Genomic DNA, 22,326 nt, shown 5'->3' with positions numbered 1-22,326 from the left:
TTTAGATGGATTTAAAAGGCAGCCTTTTTACTAGTAACATGATTTACTAGTAAATACAGCGGGAAAGGCGGTACTCTGATAGTGGGGAAGTGGTAACTTCCATGTATATTGCTTTGGAAATTCTGGGATTAATAGAAATGATGAGAGAGCCTTTGGTGTGTATGTGTGTAAGGGTCTTAGCACTAGATGACCTCAGAGTCTCTCCTGTAGGTTAGCGGTAGCCCATTTTATTGTACTTTGGAGATGGTTCTTGGAGACGTTTTGCAGTACTTTTGACATCTCATTGTGTAGAGTAAGGGTTGGAAAACTTTTTAATGTAAAGCTTAGTTAATATTTTAGATTTTGTGTAGGTCACATGTGCTTTGTCAGAGCTTTCTTGCTTTGTGAAGGGAATGTGTAACTGTGACCCAGTGGACTCTCATACATAAAGAGGTAGATTGGATTTGGCCTATAGGTCGTAGTTTACAGGCCCCTGGTAGAGAGGACTGCCAGATCTAAAAATATAAAGTATGAGCTTGATTACACTACAAAGCCAGGGCTAGCTATTTTAGGTGGTCTCTTTTCTCGATGAGATCCCGCCCCTCTGTGCTGTCTTATAGGTCTGTGTAAAGCATAGAGTCTACTGTTGAAAATACTTTTGCCTTCATAGTGATGTAAAATATGAATTGAGGAGCAAGGGTAATACCATCTGTCAAGGAGTGCAGCTAAAAAGTAGGGACCTTCTGTGTTTTTATCTAAAGACACCATAGTTGGTGTATAGTGATCTTCATAGATGGCATATTGTGAAGTATGCTTTTAAAAGTATTCTGAAGATAAATTGTAAAACATTTACTTTGAATGCAAAAGTATTGTAAATTAAAATGAGAAAGTATTATAAATTAAAGTATTTATGGTTTGAATTGGACAACAGTCAAATTATTAGAGCATGAAGGTTTAATATTTCTATCTTTTTTTTTTCTGGTGGTACTGGAGTTGAACTCAAGGCCTCATGGTTGCTAGGCATGGGCACTTACCACTTGAGCTACTCTGCTAGCCCTTTTTTGTGATAAGTTTTTTTGAGCTGGATTCTCAGAAACTATTTGCCTGGGGCTGGCTTTGAACCTCCGGTTTTCTGATCTCTGCCTCCTGAGTGGCTAGGATTATAGGCATGAGCCACTGGCACCTTGCTACTTCTACCTCTTAGAGTCTTAATCTCTTTTTTGGAAGTTTGGCAAGGATTTATTTAGCAAAAGTAGGGAGAAATAGAGAAGGGAAAGAAGAGCATCCCCTGAGATGTAGAGGGTGGGAGCTTAAAAGGCTCCAGTCTTAATCTCTTGCAGTAACTAATTCAGTATATAGAATTATTTGGTTCACATTTTGTTTTGTTAATTTCAAGTGTTATATCTTGAAAAATCACAACTCAAAAACGAGTATTTTAAACAGTTTTACTATACTGTTAAGAGTAATGTATTTCAAATGTGTTGTCTAGAAAGGGTATTTTACTTTGTGTAATATTACAGCTAATATAAAAATTTTTTTTCATATGTCAACAAATACCTGTTTTGGATGATGGTACATTTACCCTGGTTTCATAAATCTTATCCCTGTTCATTGCAAGAAAGGAAACTGTTCTTTTTATGTGATCACTTTTTAGTTCCAAACTTGGTTTTACTTTGTATAGTGTAGTCATCTCTTTTTATCATGGAGGATTGATTCTAGACTCCTGCAGATACCAAAGTCTGAGGATGCTCATATTCCTATGTCAAATGAAGTGGTGTTTGCATATAACTTATACATATCTTCTTAGATACTTTGAATCATCTGTAGAGTACTTATAATACCTATACAGTATAAATACCATGTAAATAGTTGTTACACTATATTGTGTATGACAAGAAAAAAATCTGTACAGATGTGGAAGTTGCAGGTACAGAGAGTCAGCTGCCTTTCTGTAAGTATAATTGGTACTTTAATTTTTGTTCTTCCTTTTAAAAAAGAGAATATATAGTATGATAGTTTCACTATACCTTTTAGAGGGTCACTCTAAAGTTGTTTTCCTATTCATGTGGTGAATTTGTTACCTCGTTCTTTTCTCGAGTGAATGACAACATAAAAGACACAAGGTTTTCAACCCATGTCTGCAAATACTCCAGACTGAAATATTCTATTTTGGCGATATTTTTAGTAGACCAGGGAAAAAGGATGGTGTATTAGGTTCTTTTTTTTTAAGTAGCTGAATTATTATAAATGATACATAAATTTGCCTTCAGATAATGAGGTCTTGTTATTAATTCTTTCTACTAAGAGACTGTTTTTATTAAGTAAACTAGTTTGTCTTATGCCTTAATATACTTTTAGATTTTTGCTACTTTCTCATGATACTTCGTTTATACTTTCTTATGATACTTTTCATAGCATATTTAAATGGGGTATATTTCCTTAATGCATGACATGTCCTAAACACTATTGGATATATATTTTCTAGTAATTATATTTTTACACACAAATGTATTTAAAATTCCTTCCTATGACACCTTCCAAATTGTGAATTATTTGAGGAAACATTTACAGTTTTCACTGAGCATTTAACTTGAATATTGGATGGAAAACTAGTGTATACAAAATTTTTCTAAAATGTTCCTCTGAAGGTTTTGTGTAATACTTGATTATTTCTCTAAAACAATAGGCAAATACAAGAAAACAAGAGAACCAGTATTTGTGTTGTATTATTCTGTCATGTAGGTAGTTGATGAGTAATCAGAGATGCACAGGAGATCTTACCGCTTGTCTTTTGTTCCTTCTCCCATCAGACCTAAGGAACAGCTAGTGGATCAGTCATATATTGTGCAGTTTCTGTTGCTATGCTGTGTCACCTCTACTCTTTCTTTCCAGCTGAAAGATAGCTACTGGAAACCTGGGTGGCCTTTTTTCCTCTGAATTTATGCATTTGTGTTCATACCTAGTGTGTTGTACTAGGTCCTGTATGATGGTTCTGGAACTTAGAAAATCTTTGAAGACAGCACGCAATATTTTTAATATCACTTTGATTTTCCTTACCATTGAATACCATACTATGTTTTTCTTCCTGCAGTCTTTTTATTTTTTGAGACAATCTTTCTGCCTCAGCCTCTGGAATACTAGTTAGTGCTAGGATTACTAGATACCCCACTACACTTGCCTTATTCCTTCATTTCCACCTGGTCTTTGGTGGTATTGGGGCTTAAATTAAGGGCCTTGTGCTTGCCAGGCAGGTGCTCTATCACTTGAGCCACTCCGTTAATATATAATGATACTCCGTAGGTGAAGTCACAAGGCAGATTACTGGTTTGTGTGAAGAGTGCGTAGTTTATTATTCTTTTAGAATGGCATAGTTTTTAGGGGAGTCTAAGGTGTAATTAAACTTTGTATGGCCAGGCGCAGGTGGCTCACGCCTGCAATCTTAACTACTCAGGAGGCAGAGATCAGGAGAATCTTGGTTCGAATCCAGTCCCAGACAAATAGTTTGAGAGCCCCTATCTTGAAAAAAATCCATCACACAAAAAACAGGGCTGTTGCAGTGGCTCAAGCGGTAAGAGTACCTGCCTTGAAAGTGTGAGGCCCTGCGTTTAAACACCAGTGCCGCCAAAAAAACAAAAACAAAACAAGCAAAACAAAACAAAAACTTCGCTTAGCATCTCCTAGGTCTGAGAAGGATTAGGTTCATCAGAAATAGTGTCTAATTTCCAACTACTCATTGGTTGAAATCATGCATACCTGTAGCCCACAAATACTGTTAGTTTTTGTCTTTATTTACCTAATAGTATACACTCATACTTTCAGGGTAGGGAGTACATTTCTTAGCTATATATATAGCCTTGCACAGGCTACTTATCATCCTTGTACTACTGGTTTCAGTACCTGTTGATGGTGAAAAACATGGCCTTTTTTTTTTTTTTTTTTTTTTTTTGTGGGACTGGGGTTTGAACTCAGGGCTTTGTGCTTGTAAAGCAGGTGCACTTACCTCTTGAGCCAGATCTCCAGTCCATTTTGCTCTACTATTTGCCCAGACTGGCCTCTTAACCATAATCCTCCCAATCTCAACCTCCTAAGTATTTAGAATTACCACTACCCAGCTGTTCGATATTCTTGATGTTAATACTTAAAACTTTTTAAAAAAGTCATTTGCATTCCTCCTCTTTTGCAAAATAACCCAGACCACAAATAATCCAAATACAGTTTGCAATGTAGGAACAGGGCCTTATGAGAAGTGTGGAACAGTCTATTGCCTGAGATCCCCAGAGGAGGAAAGCTGTGTTGTGGTCTAGCGGGTTGCTGGCCAGTGGAAGGAGGGTAACCACTTGGGGACTCTTCACCTGACACTTATCACTTGGTAGCTATGCTTGTGAAGTGCACAAGCCATATCTGTACTTTCTGATGAACCATAGGGCATAGAGCCAGTCCTAGTCCTTCCTGGCATCTGGATCTGATCAGTCACCCTGGCCAAGGCTCTGTGAGCAGGTGCAGTCACCTTTCTCCCCAAGACCCTGGGGTCTCCTTACAGATGTTTAGTTTCCAGCTGGCAAAGCCCCTGAGCAGGAGGGCCCGCCTGGCAGCCAGGGACCGCCTGCCTGGGAGAGGGAGGGGGGTGTGTGGGTGTGGAACCACCCACTTCTTCCTGTCTCTGCAAGTTGCCTTTTGGGAGTAGAGTTTGACAAATAATTTGAAGCAATTCTATAGTGTTTCCAAATGCATGTAAAGTGAGCAAGTGCTTGATTAACATTTTGTTAAATAGTCTTAAAAACTAGAGAAGTGACAAAGGTGTTGTCTTTATAGAGAAAAAAGGTTGATTTGAACATAACTGTACTTTGAATTCATTTCCAAACACCTCAATAGTACATGGAACTGGAAGAAGCTTTTCTTCTTCTTCTTCCATAACTAGTGATTATCTCTGATAATTAGTGATATCTTTGATATCTCCCCAATATCAAAATGTAATTCAGTTATCAGTTCTTTTAATTGTTCATCCCTTTAACTGTTAGAAGTAAAAAGCTTTATGGAAGATGTATCTACATCATTGACATCTCAAACTAAGATTGAAAAAATTTTATTTAAGTGAACATATTCTTTTTAATTATTTAATTTTAGTTTTATTTTTTCATAAAATGACTAGTATTTAAAAAATATCCCTTAAATACAAGATTAGTTTTCAGTCTGATAATAATTAGTGTTTTATTGGCCAGTACAAGGAATAAATGCTTGTTGATTATTTTTGCATTTGGAAGGTATTTCTCTTTGGAGAACAATTTGGCTTTGACTTTATAGTCTTTTATTTAATAGGATTGCATATTTAAGATGAGCATATTAAAAATCCATAGCTAAGATAAAAGATTGAGACATTCCTTAGTACTGATTATCTCCTAAGCTCTTACCTTTATGCTCTCATATCTCCTTTTAAGGTAAGTTTGCTTTAGATTGTGGTGAAAAGGAAAAAAATAGTTTGGCTTAATCTGCTAATGTATCTGGTTAATTTATTGAATATTATAGTTTAAGAAATCTCCATATTTTATGTACTTTCTTTGTTGGTAGCAATTGGAATTAGGGATATTTCCATTTTAGAGATTTTTCAAAAAGGATTTTATAATTAATGAACAGATTACTGAATAGTTGGAGAAGAGCACGTTTGATTTCTTCGTGCTTATTTATTATGTATGCAATACCAGAAGATTGTATGGATGAATATTTGGGTCATCAGTTTCTTTTGCATGATTGGCAGTTGCTTAATTGACTTCTGTGAATTTGTAATATAAACTTTAGAATACTGAGAAAGTAAGTGAGGGAGCTTTTTCTCTGAGCATTATACTGGTAAATTTCATTAGAGAATGTAAAATTTGAATTTACTAGATTCAGAAATTTATAGCAGGCAACACAAAATTTGTTTTGTTGTTTTTTTTTCTCTTCCATTTTCTTTTTTTTTCTCCTCCTCCTCCTCCTCCCCCTCCCCTTCCCCCTCATTTCTTCTTCTTCTTTTTTTTTTTTTTTAATAAAAGCCATCCAATAGGAGAGGACAGATGGAATGTGCAGGGGAGGGGAGAGACACTCAGGCCCATGGAAGAAGGGACTAAGAAGCAGATACCAGGGGAATGGCTCCGGAAGTTTTGAGGTCAGTCTTAGTCAGAGGTCACACCCTGTTATTTCTTTGGGCTGTGGACTGGGGTGTTACCACTTGTTACCTACTACCTTTGAAATGTTGATTAGATGATTGGTTCATGTTCATAGTTTTTCAACATCTGGATTCTTAATCCAGATTCTTCAATCTGTATGGGATAATCAGTGTATCTAGGGTGGGAAAATTACCACTGTATCTGATAGGAGAAGGGACTGGACAAAGGGCTTTGACTTACAGTGGAGTTTGTTTTGTTTTGCCGTCTTTATTCCTTGTTGGTCATATATCCCTAGCTTTGTCTAAGAAGGATGCTTATAATGCTGTGTGTGACATTGTGGCTGGGAAGCAAGCTTTGGAGTTGATAGACCCAGGTTCTACCTCTGTTACTTTGTGACCTTGTCAAGTTATTTGTTCTATGTGTTTCCTATAAAACTGGGATGATAATAATATACCTACCTCCCTCATAGGGTAATTAAAGAGGATTGAGTGAGATAATACATGTAAGCCTTTAGCACAGTGTTTGGCTCCCCGCTAAATAAATGCTAGCTGCTGCAATAATAATAAATACTGCAGAATTAAGTTATTGCTATTTCTGTGAGGTTGGTATTTGTTTGAAAGCGGAAGCCATGTGTGATCTTTGCTCTTGAATGTGTTGTTTTTGGCAGTGCTGGGGTTTTGAACTCAGGGCCTGGTGCTTGTTAGGCAAGTGCTCTACCACTTGACCCACATACGCAGTCCTACTATTTTGAATACTGCCTTCAGCAGCAGATATTTACTGAACACCTACTGTGCTAGGCATTGATCTAAGTGAACAAAAAGTAAAAATACCTGCTTGTTTGGACCGTTCTGCTTGGAAGAGACAGAATGCACAAAATAATGCAAAATAGATGATTCCTCACTTAGCTTATGAAATTGGGTTGTTGGACTTTGTATGTTGAGTCTGCCATTAGCCAGCCCTACCAATCTTCTCCTTATATCTTCTTTTCTGTGTTTCTGTTGCTGTGTTTGGTAGTGGGAGTACATGCTAAATTCACAGACACATAGGTGGACCTCATTGTCTCCAGCTGTAACTCCATCCTCATCTTAAGCAGCCTTATAGTCTTCATCGCTTTCTTGACTTACTGCTTAAATTGGGTGTCTCAATTTTCCTTTCAGTCCCCTAAACTTGTTTGTTTCCTGAAGTGTTAAACTTCCATGTTATTTTCTTGAGAGGGGATACTAGAAACTTCTTTCAAGGTGGATTTCTGAATAACTCTTTAACAGTATACTTTTCCTTTTCCTGTTTTGTATTTCCTAACTTTTGAGATACATAAGTTGGTTAATCTCTTTCTTTTTTTAAATGTGTATTTTCTTGTCTCTTCAGTTGAATTGTGGACCTTTTTAGGTTGGGGATCACTTTTTCATTCTGAGCTTCCTCACTTGAAATAAAAGATACCTGTCTTCAAGGGATGCTGTGCGATTTTCAAGAGATAATACAGGAAAAAGGTCCTGTAACCAGATCCTTCATAAGTGGTAATTACCTTTCTTTGTTTCTAGGTCCTGAAGTTTGAAAACTCCATGGTCAGTGCTTAAAGAATGCTTGTGTCACTTTATCCTGAGATGAGCTTGGGAAAAAAATTTTTTTTTTGTAGTGGTACTGGGACTTGAACTCAGGGCCTCATGCTTGATAGGCAGGCACTCTACCACTTGAACCACTGTGCCAGTCCTTTTTTTGTGTTGGGTATTTTCGAGATAGGATCTCATGAACTATTTGCCTAGGTTGGCCTCTAACTGCGATCTTCCTAATCTCTGTGCAGCTAGGATTACAGGTATGAGCTACCAGTGCCTGGTGAGTTTGGGAGATTTTTGACTTCACTTCCACTTGTGTGGATAATTTCAGTTTTTATTTTCAGATGTTATTCAAAATGCTATTTTTCAAGTATCTCATGGTAAATGCTGAGAGATTAGTAAGCGATGATATAACAATGATTATTGGAAGAAGAACCCAAGCCACCACTGAGTGGATTCATATATAGGCTACCACACTTACTGGTTACTGGTTGTGCAACCTTTGGCAAGTTGTTTAACCTCTTTGCTTTTTTTTTTTTTTCTTTTTTTTTTTTTCCTTCTCCCTCCTCCTCCTCTTCTCCAGTTCCAGGGATTGAACCTAGGGCTTCACACATGCTAGGCAGCACTCTACCACTTGGGACGTTTTATATTTTATTTTGAGATAAGGTCTATCTTAACTTTTGTCCTGGGGTGGCCTTGAACTCCTGCGTAGGATTATAGGTGCACCATTATGCCCTGTGTTCTGTTTCAGGTGTGTTTTTTTTTTCCCCCCAATATTTAAGATAGGGAAAGTAATATGTACCTACTTCATGAATATCGGCTTTAGGATTAAATGAAGTAATAAATGAGAAGCACAGACCAGTGCCTGACACATAGAAAATAATTCATAACAGTGTACCCAGGAAACATTGGCAATATTTGGAGATTTGTCTTCTAGCATTTGAGCCATGCATCTAGCCCTTTTGCTCTGATTATTTTGGAGGATAGGGCTCACTTTTTGCCCAGGTGGGCCTAGACCAAGATGCTCCTATTTTAAGCTTCCTGCTGTAGCTGGGATGACAGGTGTGGGCCATCATGTCCAGCCTTTTCCATTGAGAATGGGGTCTTACAGCCTTTTTTGCCCAGGGTGGCCTGGAACTGCTACCCTCTCAATCTCAGCTTCCCTCTGTGGCTGGGATGATAAGTGTGTGCCACCAGACCCAGCTTGGAGATTGTTTGATGGTCACATGTGGGTAGATAGAGGGTACTACTGGTATCTGAGTAGAGGTCAGGTATAAACAATGTATAATATAACATCCAAAGCAAATAGTTATCTTGTCTGAAATGTCATTAGTGCCAAGACTGGGAAACATGCCCTGTAAGTAACTAAGCTCTCTGTTTCTCATTTGGATACTTTCTTTGTGTAAGATATTTTGCCAATTAGATTCTTTATAAATGCTGATTATTGATAAAGACGAGTCATATACATGGGTAGGCTTTATTTAACATTCATTCCAAAAGACAGACATATAAGGAAGTCAATAGATTTCATGATTTTTTGAAAAGTTAAAGGGCTTTTACTCCAAAAGTAATATAAAAGTGTTTACACTTTTTCAGAAAGTAGGAAATGGTTCCAGATGGATTTTGCTAATCCAATCTTTTAATTGACAAACTATTCATGTAAAAGTAGGAAGACTTGTGAGACATGGGTGCCATGATGTGTCATTATAAAGTCATATGTACATTAAAGGCAAAAAGCAGTTATCGAGGTTAATGCAGTGTTTTATTGGGGGAAACCTTGGATCATGTGTGGTGTCTTTCTCTTTCCTTGTGTTTTATTAATCAGTAGAGAGCTCTTTAACTTAGGAACTTGGTTTTCTATCTTTTTTCACTGTTTAAAATTGTATCTTGCCATTCCCTGTATATCAGGAGCCTCTTAATAGATTTCCTTGCGTCTGTACTTTTTTTTGCATTTCTACCTCAGTTGACTCTTGCTAGTAGCCTTTCTATTCCAGATCCTGTCTACCATGAAAACTTCCTTCCACTATCACCTTATTTCTGAGAATTACTCCAATGCCCTAAAACAGGAATTGGAATGAACTGACTTTTCTTTTATGTATAGTGTTAGTTGTGTAGTATCTTGTGGAGAATTTGGAAAATGGTCACTTTTTTTGTCTTTTTTTGGTTCAAAAGACTTCCTTTGAACTCAGGGCCTTTCACTTGCTAGGCAGGTGCTCTACCACTTGAGCCATGTCCCATTGTATTATCAGACTTAAATCATGTAAGAGCTATCACTGAGTGGGAATCTTAAATAAGGCCTCAGTCCCCTTCTGTGCATTTGGGCCCAAGCAAAGTGAACATTTATTTATTCTCAAGTACTGGTAATGGCTGAGGCTTTTGAGGTGTGGGAAAGAAAGAGGGCAATTAGAGTAAGGAAGTTGTGTTTTTCTTTTGATGTTGATTTTCACCTCAGAGCTTCCCTTCGTTATTTATAAATAGCTGACTAGGAGAGTTGCATGAATCTAGAAGATAGGAATATAGATTGGATAAGTTAGTAATTTAATAATCATTGTCATGGTCATCATTACCATTTAGTGAATGCTTACTATGCGTCAGGCACTATGCTAAGGATTTGTACATGCACTTAGTTTATTCCTCATAGCAGTTCCTTCAGGGTACTAATAGATAGTAATAAATAACCCTGTTTTGTGGTTGAGGAAACAGATTCAGAGTGATTTTCAAGAACATATATCTAGGAAATTGAACATACAATGGTGTCCAGAGCTAGATCCATCTGACTCCATAGTCTTACGCTTTTAATAACTGTGCATGCTGCTGCTTACATTTCAGTAGAGGAGTTTTACATTGAAAATGAAAGTTGTCCTGACATAGGAGGGGAAAACAACTCATTGTGTTAGAAGGAAGATGAACAGATTAATGGAGAGGCAGTTTTCAAATGTATATGTCCTTATACAAAATAATCATGAAATTAGAGCCTGTAATGTGAATTGTTTTGCAGGAATCTGCATTTCTTATTCTTGTTCTTAATGTCACCATCAGGACTTGTGTCTCAGATACTGCTGTTTCATTAGCAGGAGAAGTTTAGGCAAAATATGTTTAAAAGATGGTGGAGCAGGGCTGGTGTACAGCACTTGTCTATCATATAGGAAGCCCTAGGTTCCATCCCCAGCACTGGGGGAAAAAAAAAGACTATAGCAAAGTGATTTTTATCAACACCTTTTCCATGCATAATAGAGTTACATCTTTTGAAGGAGATTGTTCTTGAGGAGGGGATGTGCCTCAAAAATCTATATAGGATTTGAAAACTATGGTTCGGTATGCTTTCCCTCCCTCTCTCCCTCCTTCCCTTTCTTCCTTCTTTTTTCTCTTATTAGCTCTCCTTTTCTTTCTTCTGTCATTGGTTTAGAAAGGCAGAAATAAGCACACTTAGTTGTTTGGGTGCCCAGTTGGTGGAGGAAATAAATTCTTATAAGGTATAAGGTCTTTTTTAAACTAATTTTGAGAGTAACAATACCTTATTTTGCTTACTTGGGAAATTGAATTAATCACTTTTGTGAAGTGTTAAAATTTGTTTTTAATGATAGAATACAGATGGCCATGTTTTCTCAAGCTTAGGAAATTACCTGTATTAGTTTTCCATTGCTACATAGAACTCAGTTTGAGTGTAGTCATATACATACATACATATATATGTATATATACACACATACATATACATATATATTGTTTTAGTGATACTTGGGTTTAAACTCAGGACTTTGTGCTTGCTAGCAAGTATTGGATTACTTGAGCTACACTCCTAGTCCTTCTTCGCTTTAGTTTATTTTTCAGGTAGAGTCTCATGCTTTTGCCTCAGACCACCATTCTCCCACTTCTGCCTCTTGCATAGCTGAGATTACTGGCATGTGCCACTGCTCCACCCACGCCTTTTTTTTCTTTTTTGAGACAGAATCTTTCTACATAGTCCAGACTGACCTTAAACTTGAGATCCTCCTGCCTCTGCCTCCTGAGAGCTGGGATTACAGGATGCACCACCATGGCTCATGGGAAGTGTAATCAAATTGCAAGTGGTCATTTTTGCTGGCTACTACAACAGTGCAGATATAGAAAAGAAGGTAATCTTTTCCTATTAAAAGCAATACCATGAGCTGTGGAATGGCTCAAGCAGTAAGAGCACCTGCCTAGCAAGTGCGAGGCCCTGAGCTCAAACCCCAGTACCACCTAAATAAAAAAAAAAAAATAAAAAAAAAAAGTAATGCCATGGGAACTCCACAAGAAGTTGGCTTTAACAAATGCTTGACTTGTATCTGTATGGTTGAGTACAAAGGTTTTAATTTTACAAAGGCAAATTACATTTTAATACATTTCATTATATAAGTAATGTCATTATTGAACAATACCACCATTGGTCTTTGATACATGGGAACTATTTAAGTCATTCATTTTCTACTAGTTTTGTTTTTTTCTGAAGCTTCAGGTTTTTTTTTCTGCTTTTCCAGGTGGAGTCAGTCTTTTTTTCCTTTTGACATGTCTTAGATGGAGTATTTTTATATATACTTACAAAATATTTTCAGAATGTCTTACACATATATTTAGAAACAAATACAAATATTTATACCACCTAATGATGTTGAAGTCAGTGATGGATCCCATGTACCATTGGTAAGGGGCTCCTGACCATATATAGTGATATTCTCTCATATTTTACAGAGGAGAGCATAGTATATATTTAGTTTTTGTTTTCACTGTATGTCTTAGAGATCTTTTAATATAGGCACGTTGATGACTTTCTCCTTTTTCCACAGTAGTATTATATATTCCATGTGATGTATATGTTAGTATATGTCATTGCTTTTGAAATTAGTCTCCTATTGATAGACCTGTAGGTTGTTTCTAGTCCTTCTTTTACAGATAGTACTGCAGTGAACAAGTTTGCATATACATCTTTTCATGAATGTGCCAATATTTCTGCAGGATAATTCTCTAGAAGTGAAATTGCCAGATCAAAAGGTACATGCAGTGGATGGGGTGACATGTGCCTGTAGTTTCAGCCACTTGGCAAGCTGAGGCATGAGGATCAATTGAGACCAGCTTGGGCACTGTAGTGAGACCCTATTTCAAAAAGAAAAAAAAAAAAAAGAAAAAGAAACTTGATTACCTGTACTTTTCAAGCATAGAAAAGGAGATAAAGGAATGTTAAGGGAAAAAAGTAACTATGAATTCTGTTTTTGAAATTGTTTATAAATGAAAAAGTGAAATCAGAAATTTTAAATAATTACCTATGGTCCTACAACCAACAGAATGTGGGATGGGAGAGTCAGGATGCTAACCTGGGTATTTTCTGGTTTCCAATTAGCTTCTGTCCTTTCTGATATGTCCATATTGCATCTGATAAGCCAAAGGAGGGAGTAGTCTTTTGAACTTGTTTTTGGAGAGAAATACAGAATGCCACATTTTATTTTCTTGATAAGTATTTAAAGGAGCTTTGCATTACGAAGCCTCTAAATGTACTTTTCAGTTTTCAAATGAACTTCTTCTGATATTAAAAAGTATCATGAAGGGATAGTATATAAAACAGTCTAGGATGCATTTCAGATTGGGGAAAAGATGGATACTTGGAATTGATGTCGTAACAACGACCATTTGGGAAAAAAGAACATGATTCCTTGCTTAAGTGTTTACATAAAAGGGAACCAAAAAATTAAAACTATGTTTAATACAGAGGGACTTTGTAACATTATCATTTTTATTACATACACTGAATTCAGTGAGGTACAGTCTTGAAAGATTCATTTTTTTCCCATAGTCACTGTCTTTTGAATTTTCCTTAATTGCTCCATAACATCTCAGTCTCATTGGTTTTCCAATGTTTTTAGTTCAGGAAGATCTAGTCTACCCTTGACAAGTATTATTCTTGACCTATGACTGGAGAGACCTATGCAGTAGTACTGTTTTACACCTTCCTCCTCCCATTTTTTTACTTGCTATGAAAACAAAGAGAGGCAAAATTGTTACTGTTTATAAACTTGAAAAGCTTGATTAACACCTAGGTTCTTTGAATGTGGGGAAAAAGTTGCTCTTAACTGTTGTTTAGAGCCTTTTTGGATGGTGCTTTGACAGTATATATCAATATGTATCCAAATAAAGTGCACATGCCTTTGAGTCAACAGCTAAACTCCTGGGAGTTTATTACAGATATACTCACCTAACTTGAGTGATCAATTCTTTAAGGATGAAAGTTCTGTTAGTCAGTTTTATCCTCTTATAACAGTGTTTATTGACAAGATTGCTGTTAAATTCAGTTATTCTGACTCTTCTGTTAAAATGGTGAGATGATGTAACTTAACTACTAGATATTTAGATTGTCCCAAATGTGTTTGTAAGTATAAAACACAGTTGCAGTGCCCAGCTTGGTGACACATGCCTGTCACCAAGCTACTTGGAAGGCAATCATAGGAGACTCCTTAGTTCAAAGTCAGCTAGCGCAACAGTTATCAAGACCCTACATGAAAAACAAATGAGGCGTGGTGCTCAGCTGAAGTTCTTTAAGTTGCTGTGGGATCCACTTGCTAGCTGTATTGCTGCCCTGCTACTAGGGCAACTTCCTCCCTACTGTCACTGCTGCCTCTTTTACTGCTGCTGCTGCTTCTTTACCTTTATGTTACCAGCTCAGCAAGGCTAGGCTAAACCATTAGAGAGAAAGCCTTTATGGGGCCTGATGATGAAACACCAGGGGGTGCAGCACAGGAGAGTGTCTCCCATCTGCCTACAAAGTGAATTGAGCAGCTGCTTATACAACCTGAAAAGGGGGGGAGGGGTGGAGAAAGATATTTGCATCAATCACAGCAGTCCCCTCATGTTTGCACCAATCATGGTATAGTTTGTTATGCAAATGAAGGACTGGCCCCTCCTTCCAGCCTAGGTGGACATGGCTTTTACACTAAAAGTCCAGTCACAAACTGTTTTCTGTAGCCTGCGCCTTCTCCAGCTGGAGGTGTTGGCATTAGACAGTCAGACTGCCTGATTGGCAGTCCTTTGTTCCAGGCAGTGGAGGCTTGGAGAAGGGTCTAGCAGCTGTCAACTAGGGAGTTAAGTCTCCCCAGCTACCAACATCTCAACACATTGAAAGGAAAAGTAAACTTTCAGAGGGTGCTTACAACAAAGTCTTAACAGTAAAAATACTTAACATTGCTCTAGCAATGCTTAACTTCTGTCCCAGTGCTACAGGGAGCAGTGGGTCCCTACTATCTATTGTAGTGGTGCATGCCTGTAATCCCAGCTCCTGGGGAGGTAGAGGTAGGAGGACTGCTATCTGAGATCAGTCTGGGCAAAAGCAGGAGACCCTGTCTGCAAAACAACTAAAAAACAAAAGGATTGGGGTATGGCTCATGTGGTAGAGCCTTTGTCTAGCAAGCTGGAGGCCCTGACTGAGTTCAACCTCCTAGTACCACTAAAAAGTAAAACAAAACAAAAAACCAAAAAGTCTCACTGAATATCTTTGTGTATATATTACCTATTCATAAATGTTGAGAATGTTTCTTAATGAGTGTGTTCAGGAGAGCCTGTTTTACCTTTATTCTCCCACCTCATACTTTAAGAAGTACAGGGGAACTTATTTTTTACATAATAGCCCAATTTCAAATGAGTATGGGATTTGTAAGCCCTTTAACCTTCCAGAGCAGGAGGTTCTGCAGAACTGGGCCTCTCTATTTTATTTATTATAGCAGTAATAAGTGGACTGTCCATTGTTGACCACTATCATATTCTCTGTCTTCCTGTCAGTAATGACAGCCCATTGAGTAATAATCATAGCGCCCCCCCTCTCCATATGATGACATTGTGTCACAATTGCGTATAATTACTGACTCAAAAAAAAAAAAAAACCCAACAAAAACCTTCGGCACTCTTTGAGGGAGTAGTATTGCTCCCAGTTGTTGTAAAAATTTTGATAGGTATTTTATGAGATTATTTTTTATTTTTATTGACTTTTCTTTATCTCTTAATTATTGTATCAGAAAACAATGATAGCTTAAGTCCATTAACCTCAATATTTACTCTAAAACATGTCACTTTGTTTATTGTCACCTTGAAAGCCTGGGTCAACAGGCATAGTTTCTTCACAGATTCACTAATTTTTTAAGAGGTACTGGGGTTTGAACTTAGGGCCTTGTGCCTGCTAAGCAGGAGCTCTATTACTTGAACCACACTTCCAGCCATTTTTGCTATGGTTATCTTGGAGACAGGGTCTTGCTTTTTGCCCAGGCCAGCTTGGGCCACAATCCTCCTTTTTAAGCTTCCTTGCCATTGCTGGAATGCCAAATGCACACCACTACGCCTAGCTTTTTTCCTTTTGAGATATGGAATCTGGCAGTTTTTTTTCTTTTTCTTTTTTTTTTTTTTTGGTGGCCTGGGCTCGCCTGGAACTGCACTCTCCTTATCTCAGCCTCTGTGCAGCTTGACAGGTATGTGTGCTACTGTGCCCAACTGTTGGTTGAGATGGGGATTTTCTCAAACTTTTTGTTCAGGCTGGTCTTGAACCGAAATCCTCATGATCTCAGCTTCTCAAGTAGCTGTGATAATAGGCTGACTTTCTAACTTGTTTTATTTCTCCAGTTTCACTTAATGTCCTTTTCTGGTTTCTGATCCAATATAGGATCACCCACACACTGCATTTTAGTTATTATGTCTCCTTTAACCTGGAACGATTCGACAGTCTTTTTTTTTTTAAGTAACTGTTAAACTTTTGAAGGAATATTACCCAGTTTGGGTTCGTATGATGTTTTCCCATGATTCAATTAATGACAACATTTTTGGCTAAGAATACTACAAAAATGATATTAGGCATCTTATTGGGAGATACATGATGCTGATTTGTCCAGCTCACGGTGGTGATTACTTTGTCCATGTGGTTGAACTGATGCTAGTTAGCTTTGCCCACTGTAGCTGCTCTCTAAGTTTGTAATTGCTAGGTATTCTATGAGAAGGGACTTTGTGACCAGGTATTATCTTATTTCTCATCATTTTATTTCTCCTTAATTTTAAATTTCATTTAACAGTTTTTACCAGAAATGAATATTTCAGTGTTTTCCATGTGACTTCTGTTTCCATCATTTCTTCTGCATATATTCATTGTAAGGATGAGCTTTCTCTTCTTATTTAGTTCATTTTTTATGTGTATCAAATGAATTTATGGACTGTTTTTCTACTTATATCAGATGGACTCAGATTCTTATTCTGTGGATTTCATCTATTTAATTTCTTTTGGTGCTCTAGTTATCCCAGATTTGGTTCTTTGGAGCCTCGCTAACGAAACATTTGGTTCCTTTACGATATCACCATCATTTTTGAGCACTGACCTTATAGCAGCACAAGATGGTCCAGGTTTATTTTGCACGTTCTCTGCACTAGTCCAGAAATCACCATTTTACCAAGGAATATTGGTTCATTTTGTTGATGATTAGAATTCTGACATTTTTTTTCTATAAACATCTTTCAAAATTTCTGCCTTGAGCTGGATGTGGTTACTCACATCTGTATCTCAGCACGTTGGGAGATTGAGGCAGGAGGATTGTGAGTTTGAGGCCAGCATGGGCTGCATAGCAAGACTTTTCAAAAGCAAAAACAAAATAAAGTATTTCTTAAAATCATTTTGATGACCTGTACATATAATTCTACTATATAGAAGTTAGTTTATATCTATTAATTCTCTTTGTGGTGTACTTTTTCCCAGCAGGTTCATTTTGTTTCAGTTAATCCTGAAAGATTTTATTTTTTCGTGGTTTAACATTGTGCCAAATACGTTACTTCATGAGAATACCCAGGTGATATTTTTGTTGGGTCTTGTTGAGTATTTGGTGATAACAACTTAAGAAGCTTTTCTAAGAGTTTTCTTCCAGTGCTATATGGTGTTTAGATTGTCCATTTATTTAGGGTAGTGACCTCAGTTTTTTCTTGAGAAAAAAATCTTGACTGTGTCTTAGGTTCTCTCTGTTCATTCCATGTGGGGGAGGGTGGATTGGCCATGTATCTATCCAGAATATATTTCTGATCAGGTTTTATAGTATCTACAAAAGGTTTCAGTGTTTTCATAGCATGTGTTTGCTCTTAATGTACATTTTACCTCAGGTACCTGTTATAAACTATAACTTCAGATTTTCTGTCTCTAGAAGTTTGAAAAGAAAACAATGGAGCATAATTTATTAAAACATTTTCTGGTAGACACGCGTTATTTTATATTTAGTGATTGCTTAGCACGAGAACTTTAAAAATTATGCAATTTTGAAATTTAACTTGGAAGATATTCTGTGAGGGACAGTATCCAATATAGCCTTTGTGTGTGTGTGTGTGTGTGTGTGTGGCTGTTTTGGGGTTTGAATTCAGGACCTCATGCTTGCTAGGCAGGCATACTACCACTTGAGCCATGTCCCCAGCAATTTTTGCTACAGTTACTTTTGAGACAAGGTCTTAACACTCTTTGCCCTGGACTTTGATCTTTCTACTCATACCTTCTGTGTAGCTGGGATTATAGGTTTGTACTACCATACCCAGCTTTTTTTGTAGATAGGGTCCTGCCAAACAAACAGACACACACCCAACCAAAAGCAAGAAAGAAAGGGCTTGGAGATATGACTTTTCTCTGGCTGGCTTTGAAATGCTAATAAGACTAACTGGGATTACAGGTGTAAAACACTGCTCCCAGCCTCAAATACATTTATGATATAGTTTTAAAAATTCCATTTAAATCACTTTAACTGTATAATTCATTAATTATGTTCAGTGTTGTACAGTCATTATCACTGTTTCCAATCTTTTCCATCATTTATCAAACTGAAACTGTATATACATTAAACCGTTATTTTTCATTGTTTTTTCCCCATAGTCTTTGGTGACCTCTACTTATATATCTATCAATTTTAGTATTCCTGCATAGCTTATGTAAGTGAAGTCATACAGAATTTGTCCTTTTTGCTTCTGACTTACTTGGCATAATGTTTTCAGTGTTGTAACACATAATCATAATTTCAATTCTTTTTAATGCTGGTCTATTGTATGTATAGACGCCATTCTGTTTATCCATTCATTTGTTGATCACTTGTGTTATTCAGGTAGATACTTGGTATAGCGATGTTTACTTCAGATTACTCACAACAGCATAAAAGTGAAAATAGCACTGTTTTACATAAAACATTTAACTATAAGCATTTGATATACTACAAGTAAAGTCTAAAGAAATAAATTTAGTTTTATGTAAATAGCACTCTCTTGGGCCTCTATGAAAAGTATGAGGTTGTACAAGACTTATTTCTGTTTCCTAACAACTTTCAATTCTATTTAGTAAGTTACAAAGTACTATTCTTTTGCAGTTCTAAGTTTTGATTAGTCAAACATTATCATGTCCTTAGGAAGTCAGTGTAGTGTATGAGGTATTCCTATTCCTATTGCAGCAAAGTTGGAGTGTTTAGTGACTGGAGAGTCACTGTTTTGCTTTTGTATAATTTTCATCTTTGTTCTTATTAAGTACCTAATCTTGCTTATTTGTTTATTTATTCATCTATACATACAAGGTTGGCTGTGTAGCTCAGGCTGGCCTCAGAAGCTCCTGCCTCCCTTTAGATTACAGGTATATGCAACCATGCTGGGCTCTTTATGCCTTTGTATTTGCTACTGTTAACACTCTAGCTAGTTTCTTAGGTAACAGTTCTCCTGCTTTAGTTTTTATAAAAGACAAATTAAGCTATTATAACACTGAAATTTGCCTCCTGAGTATCTTTAACCATCCATCTACATATGCTGCAAAATGTGTAGTGTATTATTGACTCTTCCTTGGGCAAATTGAGACACTTCTTTACACTCTGATCTGAGGTTTAGTCACTGTATTCTGCAGCATAGTGTGATGGGTTATTGTAATGAGAACTTCCATGGCGATTTTAAAGGAGTTGATAATGAGGTTTTAAAGAATTACTCTTGCAAGAATACAATTATGTTCATCTTTAGTTTATCTTACTAGAACAGCAAGAAAGTATGCAATTATAATTTGAGTCACAAATGTTATTTAAAAATGTTATCAGTATCAAAAAGGGATTTTTCAACTATTTCTTGCCACTTTTGTTGTCAACTTGCATAACACTGTCAATATACATATTTATACACACACATACATTCATGTCAGTAAAGATTATAAAAAAACTTTATTATTGGTTAGAGCTATGGAAACTTTAAATCTCAGCATAAATTCCTATGCTAGCCAGGTCATAAGTAAACTTTTTCTCTGTTTGATACTTTGAATTAAGATTGTTCATATGCAGATAAATATAAGTGAGAGAATAAGAATACTCCCATTTTTGTTTCTGATTACTTGGTAATGAAAAGCATTCCTTTTTTGAATTAGAGTTAGTTGAGAAATAAATATTTGTGAAACTCTTCCACTATTCAACCAAAGAGCAAAGAGTGCAAAATCTTTAGGTGTATTGACTTCTGCTTTTTTTTTTTTTTCAACATTCTTGTAAACTGGCTAGGATTCATATTACTGGCATGTACATATTGAACGATTTAATGCCTCTATGATGCCTTTTATAGTCTCCTTCAGAAAGCTGAACCCACATATTTTCAGTGTATATCATTAGTCGAGTAAAGCAGTCAAAGAAACATCAGTTTCTGCTTTTAAAATTCTTAGCATAGCTGGAGTTGTTGTGATAAAACTAAATTTTTTAATACCTACTTGATAGTCTTTGACAGATTAAAAAGATCTATGTCATTATTTTAATTTTTAGAAAACCTACATATTGACAACATTTTGTCTTATATTTGGAAGTTCTTTCAAACAAAATATACATAAAGTTTTATTTCTCAATGTCTTAGAATGATCTAAAATTAAATGGAGTATTAAGGTTTGAAATTTAAAATCCATTGGTGTTTGTTATTGTTGGAAAGGTCTTCCATATGATGGCTAGCTCTTGTTGGCTTAATTAAAATTCTTTCATGTTTTGCAAAGTATCTTTTATAGTATTTCTCATAATTTTCTAACAAAATTTGTATAACTGAAATTCTTTTTTATTATTTCTCTGTCTAAATGTGATCATCCTCCCTCCTCCTTTCTCCCTCCTTCCCTTCGCTATCTCTCTCTCCTTCCTCCCTCCCTTTTTTTATAGCTTACTGTTTATAAGCTCAGATCTGCTAAATATTGTTTAAAGACATTTGTTGGATATTTAAGTCTAAAAATATTTATTTTGCTTTTCTTATGATTATAGAATGGAAACATTATACAGTTCACTATATATTTGTTGAAAATGTTCCTTAATACTGTCTTTATTATTTGCAATTTTAAAATAGAAGAAACTGCTTTTATTTCTGCTCTGCCACAGCTAATTGTAATTGTCATTCATTGTCAGATTTGTGACATACCTCTTCCGGTCTCTTTCTCCTTTATGGTTCTGGTGATAGTAGTAAGCCCTTTATCTCTAACTAATTCTGCATGAACATAATGCCTTTTTAAGTTTAAAAAGGCGCTCATTTTTTCCATTCATTTAAAAAGTACAATTTTTAAAATTGTATATAAAAGATACTAAAATTAAAAAATGGAATGAAATTAAAAGATATGTGAATTGTGATTTACATAAGCACCATTGCAACTTGTATAGTAAATGCATTACATTGTTACATTGCTGAGTTAAAAAAAATTGTATTACAACTGGATCAGGTAATGGTTCCTGACAAGATCAGTTTTATTTTTATACATAGTTCTGTTATGGCTAATACCATGGTAGCAGTACCAAAAGGACTTCTGAATCAAGAACCTTAGAAAGAAAGAGCTGGGTGCAGGTGGCTCACACCTGTAATCCTAGCTACTTGGGAGGCAGAAATCAGGAAGATCACCGTTTGTAGCCAGCCTTGGCAAATAATTTGCAAGATCCTATGTTGAAAATAGTCAGTACAAAAATGGGTTGGTGGAGTGACTCTAGTGAAAGAGTGCCTGTCTAGCACTCTCTGAGGACTAGAGTTCAAGCCCCAGAACCTCAAAAAAACAAACAAAGAAACAAACAAAAGGAACCTAGAAAGAGTTACCTAGAACTACTTGCATTTTCTTTGTGGCATATCTCATAGTCATGAAAGATTAAAAGAAATAATTTCAAACATTGTTCATAGGTAAAAAGATACAGTTGTCAAAGAATCTGGATATGCACATTCTTTTTGAAATCATTTATTGCCTCAGTGTTACTAGAACTTTTGAAGAGTGGAAAATTTGTATATTCTAAAACTCAATTTTGTTACTTGGGCGAAAAACCAAACCAAAACAAAATAGTAATCAATAATGTCATGTGCATGATAAAAGCGAGAGCACACAAGGGAGGGGTGAGGATAGGTAAGACACCTAAAAAACTAGCTAGCATTTGTTGGCCTTAACGCAGAGAAACTAAAGCAGATACCTTAAAAGCAACTGAGGCCAATAAGAAAAGGGAACCAGGAACTAGAGAAAAGGTTAGATCAAAAAGAATTAACCTAGAAGGTAACACACATGCACAGGAAATCAATGTGAGTCAATGCCCTGTATAGCTATCCTTATCTCAACCAGCAAAAACCCTTGTTCCTTCCTATTATTGCTTATACTCTCTCTACAACAAAATTAGAAATAAGGGCAAAATAGTTTCTGCTGGGTATTG

General features: G+C 36.3%; 1 protein-coding gene across 3 annotated transcripts in view; it reads left to right on the top strand.

Moving 5' to 3' along the window:
* Positions 1 to 22,326, top strand: part of Fbxw7 (F-box and WD repeat domain containing 7) — a 181,854-nt gene that overhangs the window by 4,171 nt on the left and 155,357 nt on the right. Inside the window, exon 1 of one of the 3 annotated variants that reach the window (XM_074041290.1) lies at positions 5,148 to 6,118. The exons of the other annotated variants lie outside the window; for them this stretch is intronic. Within the exon in view, the coding sequence (XP_073897391.1) occupies positions 6,032 to 6,118 (87 nt within the window). The 5' untranslated portion in view covers positions 5,148 to 6,031. Of the gene's footprint in view, positions 1 to 5,147; positions 6,119 to 22,326 lie in introns of those variants that run through there. 3 annotated transcript variants of the gene reach the window in all.

The sequence above is a fragment of the Castor canadensis genome, chromosome 9 (genome assembly GCF_047511655.1).
Source record: "Castor canadensis chromosome 9, mCasCan1.hap1v2, whole genome shotgun sequence".
NCBI lineage: Eukaryota > Metazoa > Chordata > Mammalia > Rodentia > Castoridae > Castor > Castor canadensis.
The sequence above is the reverse complement of the archived record's forward strand: the minus strand, read 5'-3'. Positions and strand labels throughout refer to the sequence as shown.